This window comes from Eretmochelys imbricata, chromosome 17, assembly GCF_965152235.1.
Source record: "Eretmochelys imbricata isolate rEreImb1 chromosome 17, rEreImb1.hap1, whole genome shotgun sequence".
NCBI classification, from domain to species: Eukaryota; Metazoa; Chordata; order Testudines; family Cheloniidae; genus Eretmochelys; species Eretmochelys imbricata.
This window is the reverse complement of record NC_135588.1, coordinates 20,276,764-20,286,250: the sequence shown is the minus strand read 5'-3', so window position 1 is coordinate 20,286,250 and position 9,487 is coordinate 20,276,764. Positions and strand designations below refer to the sequence as shown.

Genomic DNA, 9,487 nt, shown 5'->3' with positions numbered 1-9,487 from the left:
CTCACACAGCAAGACCTATAGACTCTGGATTCAGACTAAAAAACCTATAAAAAAGATGGGTGAGATGGAAGACTTTGGGTAACGTTCTGCTGCCAACCTTGAGCGGCATCAGTGCGCGCCTGACAGAGACCCAGCCCTTCCTCGTGTCCAGTTTTCCTGGCCAGTTAGCCACCACGATCCCAAGCTGCGGAATCAAGCCACGAACTCAAGCTACGTTCAGGACTGGTAACTATCCAGCTGCTGCAGAACATCTGATGTGTGTGTGTGTAAGTATTATGTATTAGCTAGTGGTTATAGATCAAATTGTTATCATAATAAACGTGGCATCTTTGCTTTGTCCCCTAAAACGATCTTGTGTAGTTTTGTCTGCATAACACCTCCTGCACAAAACTTAGTCTTCCCCTGGTTCGTGAATCGCTCTGGGCTTAGGTGAGACAAGTGCCTGGGCTCCTAGAGGGAGGGAGCAGTACACATGCCCCAGCATCTGAAATTTAAACAGCTAGGGAATTTGCACAGCGGAAAGTTAGGCCCCTAAAGTGAATTTAGGCCCCTACAGGTTTTAGCCAAGCCAGAGTTTTGTGGATCACAGTGGTGCATCTTGGAAACCTGAAGATCAGAGACCACTCTTGAAACATTAGCAGGAAGGACTGATTAGCTTCAAGTGGACCATTCTCACTATATCCCATGTAGCTCCTTTGGTTTATTTTACGGACTGGCTTTTTAAGACCGCCAGGCCTCACCAGGTCTCATGTAGTTTATTAGCCTGTGAGATGGGAGCCCTCTAAGGTAAAATTTCACCCATGGTGAGATTTGTATTTAGGTCTGAATTGTGGGTGAAAAACCACAAAAGCGACATGACTATCACGGGTTATTAAACAGATCCCGAGGGAACCACCAGGACACTTTCAAGCATTACCTTTCATACAGCAAATGAAGTTGTAAATTAGCTCTGGATGCCACACAGAGTTTAAGATTTTCGGAAATCGCATTCTGTGTAGGGACAGGGACTGGGTTGATCCCAAATACGATGTTTCTCTCCAGGCCAGAAAAGCGGCGGATGCTGTCGAGAACAATGCCATGACCCAGCACATTGTCTGCCGTTGTGAAACATGCGTCCAGTTTGAAATTTCTCATCGTCGCTTTCATTTTGGGTTGTAATATGCACTGATACCTATCCTTCTCTTTCATTGTGTTGCACAGGATAGCAATGTCTTTCCCGGAGTAACCACTTCGGAAATATTGGCGACAAGTATCAACCACATATGTCGCTATTTCCTCCTCCTCCAAGTTTTCTTCTACCCTACAAACACCTGGCAGGGGATGGCCACATACAGCTTCATTGAGCAGCATTCTTAACCGCTCAAAAGGAATATCAATTTGTGGATATTTTACAATATTTTGCATCTCTTGTTCCATGGTATTGTATATCTGGGTGGCATTCCGGACCCCTATAGTTAACCATTCCTGAGGATATTGTTCTGATGGATGTGGAAGACCGCACGGAAATGGGTGACTTGTTTGTAAATAGTCCAAGAAGATCCAGAGAACACCAGGTTCGCAATGACCATGTCCTTGGGTGATGCACTGAGCTTTGCTGTACCAATCGCCATCCTCTGACCGGAAATTCTGGGCCTCATCAATTACTATGTGCTTCACTGATTGATAATTCCCCTTTAAGAAGGCAACTCGGGTCACAGGCCGGCAAATGTTTCTCCTTCTACAAAATAAAAGAAGACATTTGACATGATTAGTGTGAATTTTCTGTTGGTCTGTGCAGCTGATCCAATTTAGAGGAGTGACAAGTGTATCAAATCACCTCTTTCTGGCTATGAACAAGCTTGCAAACTTTTTGCTTTTAAGATTTCACTTCTGATTATTTAAAAAAACCCACATTTACAAAGGGCAACACACATTCAACACCGAAAGCATGTAGGTAATTGATGAGTTACATCAGAAACAGCACACCTCCGATGTGTTACATAATGTGCACAAAAGCAGTAGAGGAAGCATTTCAGCGGTTTGAGCATTGGCCTGTTAAACCCAGGGTTGTGAGTTCAATCCTTGAGGGGGCCATTTAGGGATCTGGGCCAAAAATTGGGGATTGGTCCTGCTTTGAGCAGGGGGTTGGACTAGATGCCCTCCTGAGGTCCCTTCCAACCCTGATATTCTATGATTCTATGAGCTTTTACCCACCCAAAAAGTGCACGTATCTGACATAACAACAATAGAAGTATGTTAATGTACTTCTAAAATATTTTATAAAACACTTAGTAAAAGGGTACCCAAAAATGTATTATAATCATTGGGAGGCAGCTCATGCAGATTGTCTGAAGGATGTTATGTTGTGTAGTCCCCCACAATTTGTTAATTTATAGTTTGTTACTCCACTGCTTAAAATCATTATAGACCCTACACAAAAAGATATTACAGAAAACAAGCAAGCATTATAAGGGGCTGCAACAGCCAATTAAGGTGATTTGCATAATTGTTCTATTACCTTTACAGTTCATACACTCAGATAATGACTATATATATATATATAGATCATATATAGATACATAAAAATTGCTTACATAGATTACAAACGTACTTTGGATCTCATTCAATATGAGCCTTATTCTCATTTACATTAAGGCCCCTTTACACAGTTCTAGCCTTAGCGTAAATGTGACTATGGCCATTATAACGAGGGTCTCTTTCAGTGCATAAATGATTTCAGGATTTGACGTGGGTCACTGTGCACAGGTTGGCTGGGAAGCGGTTCAACTGGACCCCCCCGCTCGGGGTCTGAAGAGTGGAACGCCACCTGGCTGGCCACAGGAATCAATCTTGACTCCTGGGGTGAATGAGTCCACGTGAGCAAACTATGAAACAAACTGTCATGCCCAGTCCGGTGAAGGCAGCTCTGCCGCCTTCTCCATCAGTGGCACCCTTCCCCTCCTGGCCGACAGCGAGGAGCAGAAAGCAATTCCCAGCTGATTCACCAGCCACCTCCTTACCCTGAGCAGCAGCAGAACATGGGTGTGTTTGGACAGCAGAGACAGGACTTGAAGGGAGGCTGGGGATGGAGGCAAAACAGTTTTGAGGGGTGGGACAAGACCTCAGTGCTGGGGAAGGGAGTAGGGAGCAGAGGCGACAGGAAGAATTGAGGAAGAGGGGGCTGCTGGTTGGGGCAGAGGGCTAGAAGCAATGGTAGCATGGGGGGAAGAATGGAATAGCTCCGGGTAAAGAGAGACTGGTAGAGAAAACAGAGATGGGACAGACATTAGGACCAAGGGAGGGATATGGTGGAGAGGTAGAATGTGAGGAAGGCAGATAGAATGTGAAGAAGGCTCCATAAAGCATCTGGCAGAAACCAAAGCTGACCTTCCCCACATTCACCCTCAAGAGAGGAGAGGAACAGAAACCCTGCCCGATGTCCCCTAGAGGTGAATACCCTCTGGGTGCAGGGGGTTAGGTGGCTCACAGAAGTGCAATTTTCCCATCGAGGGGTGAATCTCACCCAAATTGTTTTAAGATGGTTTGTCAAAAAAGGCCTCCCAAATACCATTAATCCCTGCCCATTCTGTCCTATAACATGCAAACTACCCTCTTACTTATGGCATCATCTCAGCACTGGAAAACTTCCGATTGATAATACTCCACTTTACCACTGATTTGTTTAACCCTACTTAGTAGAGCCAGAAAATTATGAGTTGAGGGCTTGTTTGTAGACAAGGCCTTAGAGAACAGTGGTCCATTTCTTTATTGACTGGCAAAAAATGTTTCTCAGTCTTTAAAAAGACTTTTTTTCCTGCATTATACATATTTCCCCATCGTCCCTCTGGCATTTGATATGATTTAACAGCACAGGGTTTTGAATTAGCTACACAATACTTACTTCACAATTGCTGTCAGAGGCTGGTACTCACAAATGTACAGAATCTCATCAGATTTGCAGTGGAACACGTTCTTTATCCTCTCTATGATATTCAGGGCTACAACTGTCTTCCCCGTTCCTGGCAGGCCATAGATAAACAGCTTCTTGAATTTGTGAAGATTCATTGTTAGTATCTCATACTGTTTAACGGTGAGAAGGTTGAAAAATTCACAGCCAAGCATGTCACTTAAGAAGGATCTAAAACTCAACAAGATTATCACAAGTGAGTGAAGTAAGTCTGGCATGTCATTGGGCAAGAGGACATAGGAAAGGGGATGCTTGACTTGTACATGTGAGTCATTATTTAGCTCTCTGTTGATTCCAAGGTGTAGGAGACGGGGAATCACACACACTTTCTGAGTGTATCCCCCATCATTTACCAGTTTCTTCTTTAACGTACAAGCAATATGTTTTGAATATTCAAACCCAACCATGGAATAATCCTCCGTGACGGTGTACAGCGTTGGGTATTTGCCTGCGGCTATTAAGAGAGCATCACAGACAACATGCTGATTCTCTGGCAATCCAACAGCAACAGCCCAGCTTCTTGCAAATATCAGTAGTCCCTGAGAATATTGCAGCTCTTCCATTTGCTCGTTCATTAAATCCTCCAGCCCTGGATACTCTGAGAACAGCTCTTTGCTGAGGTTGTCTGGTTTGTATGTTATCCCATTACCATTTACTAGAAATTGAGAGAATTAGAAAAAAATATATATTTGTATGATTATTCTCTTTTTTCAAAAGCTCTACAAGGCCATTTAAAAAGCTATTCCAACTGAATTTATGGTTGAAAATATATTGCAATTCATTAGTTAGCACAATTGAAAGGAGTATTATGAAAAGTAAAAGTGCTGGAAAATATTGAAATATTTCTGACATTGAAAGGAATTATTTCACCTTTCCTTAACTGTGTATTTCCCAGATTTGAGGGCACTAGGTTATTACTTTTTAATTAGATGAAATCAACCAGACCTGAATACAAAACCATTTTTTCCTTATTAATTTACTGTTGGAGACCTGTGTCTATATTGACTATGTTTCACATGCACACTGTACGAAACAGTTTGCCTTTCCACTTTAGAAAAAATGAAACCAGAAACTCATTCAAGAAAATTTTATGATGAAAATGAAATATTGGCAGAAGTAGAAGATCACAGAGGAAGAGAAGTGAGAATTTGTGTGACCTAAACTGTGTATTTTGCTTATTTTCCATATGTTTAAAGGGAATCTTAATTAAGAATTACTGGCATTCCATATTTTAGTTTTTTTGTTTTGAGGTTTTTTAAACTGCAACTTTCCCTTATGGCATTTGTCAAAAAGTTTAGCGATATGAGTATTCAACCTTTGGAGTTTGTCCGCATTACAAAGTATTACTCTATTTGTGATAGTGAGGTAAAGGACTTTGACTTGGTGAGTTCTGTGTGGTATATCTGGGGAAGCAGAGAGAATGTGTTTTATATAACTGCATTTCCTGCATTTCGGTTTTGCACAGCCGCACACTTAAAGTGTTCTACAACTGGCAAATATCTAGACCTGATTATCTCTAGGAAATACCCCCTCCTCAGCTAGTCCACCTTCCCCTACAAAGTCCCAATGAATTGTTTGATTTCCTCCTCATTCTTTTCATTAGATCAAGCCATATTATTTGGGTGACCCATGTCACAGCCCAAATATTAAATATACATCAGCGATATTGTGAAGAACCCACAAATTGCAGAGAGTATATGTTTCATTAAACAATTATGAACACTGAAACCTCTCATATCTAACAGGACTGGTTTGAAAATGATTCCCAAACAAAGCAAAAATTTGATGAATTTTGGCTTTTTTTTTAAAAAGCTTAATTTTATCAGACATTATTATGTTTAAAATATAAAATGCCATTTAATATTACTAATGAATTGAACACAGCTGGAATAATAATAGAAAAATATTCCTAAACAAACAGGCCAAGTTCAGTTCATTGCTATTCATTGAAGTCCCCATCTGTGTTCGCAAACAGTCTGACAGCCATGCGATTATTCAGAAAAGCGCTCGACAATGCTAAATTCCTCTCAAATATTGAGACAAATAGTTGATCTATCAATCTGTAACAAAAGCTTGCTAATTATTAATTATTCCCTATTCTCTTGTTTAAAATCCTTTGATCCTCCAGTCTTGGAGCAAAACCTATAACATGGGACATATTGTAGATCAGGAACAACAGAGACTGAATAGTGAATAGTTAACAGGAACTTTTCCCACACATCCTAGTCTTACCAATTTGGAGAACAGGTTCAGTTTCACGACTATTCATAGAAATCAGAAAAGATTCAGGAATGATTCATTTCCAAAAAAGGGCGTAAATTGTAACAAATACTGAATATATTTGTAAGAAAACTCCACTTTGACCAGTTTAAGCAGAATTTCACACAAATTATATTTTAAGGAAATCCAGCAAACCCAACCAAAATGTAAATATTATGGGTAGGATTTTCAAAAGCACTCAGCCTTAGTTTAACTCTACCCTCATTGAATTTAATGGAAATTTACCACTGACTTCTATGAGAGCAAAGTTAGGCCAATCCTATGCGCTTTTGAAAATCCCTCCATAAAACTCCAGCAAATTCACATTTTAATATTGAAGAACATAAACACATACGTCAGGATACTTATTTAACATACAGTAATGCTATCGTACTCACAGCTTTCTTAGGTGAAAAACATTGAAATAAGAATTAAATATCACATAGGATCACTTGAAAATCACTTGTCCTTGCCTTGAGTGCAGGGGACTGGACCTTTCGAGGTCCCTTCAGTCCTACTCTTCTATGATCATACATTTGTATACATGTAGTAAGTGTGGGAGTGCAGTGTCCAGGGAACAAGGAGGATTCAGAGAGGTCAATATGAAGACCTACCAGCTGGTCTGTTTCAACCAGTTCATACAATCTGTTAGTGCATGCTGTCCCATGCTTGTAGTCCTCATAATTATTTGAAAACAACGTGAGGCAAACGGGGAATAAGTAATTTCCTACTACATTTTGAAGTGAGCTGTAGCTCACGAAAACTTATGCTCAAATAAATTGGTTAGTCTCTAAGGTGCCACTTAAAGTCCTCCTTTTCTTTTTGCGAATACAGACTAACACGGCTGTTACTCTGAAACCTACTACATTTTAACATTCGTTCTAAACTGAAATCTTCAATCATGTCAAAATACGTAAACCAGAATTAAACTACAAAAGCATACCTGGAAATAGAGATTCTTGCAGATCACGCAGACAAGCAAGGCCTTTGTTGGAAAACACTGTTTTGGTAAGTGGGGGTGCACATGACACACTCAGCTCAGCCCTGAAAGCTTCACACAAATCTGAAATCTCTAGAAACATAAATTAAAGCTCATGTTAATACACTATTACTGCACCTCTTCACCACCATAAAGAATTTTACTCTGTATGCACAGAATTGATTTGGTTTTTCCATTGTAAATGAACTGGTGCAGCATATGCACCCTGTCGAAACTTCAAATGAGATGAGGTTAATTAATTTAACTGGAGGTGCTTATCTGGGAACCCATTCACAGCTGCAGTGTGTCCCCCTTCAGGTGGCAGAAAGGGTAGAATCTTATTGCCACAAGTTGGGAGTATGCAGTGGGTTTTCGGTTGCAAAGAATTGGGTCCCTCCATTCCTGCGGCAATCGTCAAGGGAGGAAAGGGTTAAGGAAAAGGCATAAATCAGGACCATGATATTGGATCTTGGTCCTGTTGTTTTCATCTGTAATTATTTCTTGGATTACCCTGGGATAAGTATCCCCAGTTTTTGGTGCATGCTAATGAATGAAAAGTTGGAGGTCAAATAAGGTTTCCACTATTTATGATTAGATTAAAAATTGATGACCCTCAAGCTTGGCTTGTATTGTCAAAGCTCATGTAGATGATTTTGCAGGATTTGGGTTGGCACAGTTGGTGCGGACTGGTTATTGGGTGCCGCAGAAACCAAAGATTATAGGCGAGTGCTGTTTGCATCTGACCAAAAGAGCAGAAAGCTACTCATAACTTATAATAGCAAGTACGGTAATAAAATTACAGACAGAAGTCCCTATAACCTTGTAAGAGTCTGGGGTACCAACCAGTGACTTAAGACCACTTATCACATCACCAATGGCACCGCCATGCTAGAAATACTGACGTTAGCGCTAATATGGAAAAATAAACTACAAATTTTGATTTTTTTTTCATGTTGACCTGGGTCAGTTGCCATCATCAAGGATGTCCATTCGTTGGCTGTCATCCTCATGATGTCATTGCCCTTCACAGTCCATGAGTCCGGAGTCTCCGAAAACACAACACAACAAAACGGCTGGATTCTCACAGCACAGACATAACCATACAAGTTTTGATCTTTGTCATACACCTCCAGCATTTTGCATTCTAAGTTCACTCCAGGCAGAGAACTGCAGAAATGTGAAATGGGTAATTTCCCCTTAACATGTTCTATTACTTCTTTTAATTCACTGATATTTACTTTGTCATTCCTACATCCAACAACTGTCCCGTTATCATCCACTCCAATAAATAAAAATCCTCCTTGTGTGTTTGCAAAGGCAGAGATGTAATTTGGCAGGATCTCTTTCATGTATTTCAAAATGTTCTTTGTTGTAAAATTCTTAAATTCAACATGCGTCGACTCCGTGAAATTTAGTTTCTCCCCAAAGCAGAGACCGTCTCTTTGATAAAATCTTTCAGCAGATATATACAGGTTTTGTTCCTGCTGAACGTCACTTAGCAGAGCTTTCTTAGCTCTTGGTCCTGTCCCCTCACCACGTTTTCTCCTGGCAGAAACTTCCTTCTCTTTGAGAAATTGCACTGCTTCAGTAGGACTCATGCTGTCAGTTCGAGTCAGAGATCTTTGGCACAAGCCTGTCCTTAGGCTGCAAATACGGGGTGAAGATGAGCCGTCACTGCTCCATGACTTCACAAAAATTAACACACAGTTGTTTTCCCGCATATATTCAAAATCAAAGTATTTTCGAGACATTTTAGATGGAGTAAGTTCTGTAAGGGCTTTTTCTATATCCTGTCCAATCCCATGTTCTTCATAATTGTAGTCCTTATTATCAACCTCTGCCTTTATCACTCCTCCTCCTGAATTCAGAAATGCACATGCTGCTCGGGAAATGTTACCAACTTGTTTCCTTCTCAGATTGCAATCTGTCATCTTCTTCCTGGATTTCTCGCCAAAAGTCACTTTTCCCACTTTTAAAACCGCATCCGGATAGTCTGTGAACCAATCAACACAGAGAGGGCTCTCCTCCATGGTCATCGTGTTCCTGAAACAATGAAAGCAACAGGTCTCCCTTAAAACATTACACAGAACAAAGTGGCAGGTTTCAGAGTAGCAGCCGTGTTAGTCTCTATTCGCAAAAAGAAAAGGAGGACTTGTGGCACCTTAGAGACTAACCAATTTATTTGAGCATAAGTTTTCGTGAGCTACGGCTCACTTCATCGGATGCATACTTTGGAAAGTACAAAAGATCTTTTTATACACACAAACCATGAAAAAATGGGTGTTTACCACTACAAAAGGTTC

At 40.7% G+C, this 9,487-nt stretch overlaps 1 protein-coding gene across 1 annotated transcript; it reads right to left on the bottom strand.

Annotated features, from left to right (window-relative positions):
- Nucleotides 1-912: 912 nt before the first annotated feature.
- Nucleotides 913-9,220, bottom strand: LOC144276411 (schlafen family member 13-like). The gene is made up of 4 exons (XM_077836471.1): nucleotides 8,143-9,220; nucleotides 7,149-7,277; nucleotides 3,881-4,601; nucleotides 913-1,717 (listed from the first exon to the last, which is right to left on the bottom strand). Exons 1-4 carry the CDS (start codon nucleotides 9,218-9,220, stop codon nucleotides 913-915), a joined length of 2,733 nt encoding a protein of 910 aa, XP_077692597.1.
- Nucleotides 9,221-9,487: the final 267 nt, after the last annotated feature.

Bases quoted from the DNA above. Each gene is read 5' to 3' on its own strand.
- LOC144276411 (XM_077836471.1), bottom strand. From the start codon at position 9,220: ATGACCATGGAGGAGAGCCCTCTCTGTGTTGATTGGTTCACAGACTAT. The intron at 4,602-7,148 runs GTATGCTTTTGT...CTCAATTTCTAG, and splicing joins GCAAGAATCTCTATTTCCAG to TAAATGGTAATGGGATAACA. The intron at 1,718-3,880 runs GTAAGTATTGTG...TTTATTTTGTAG, and splicing joins CCTCTGACAGCAATTGTGAA to AAGGAGAAACATTTGCCGGC.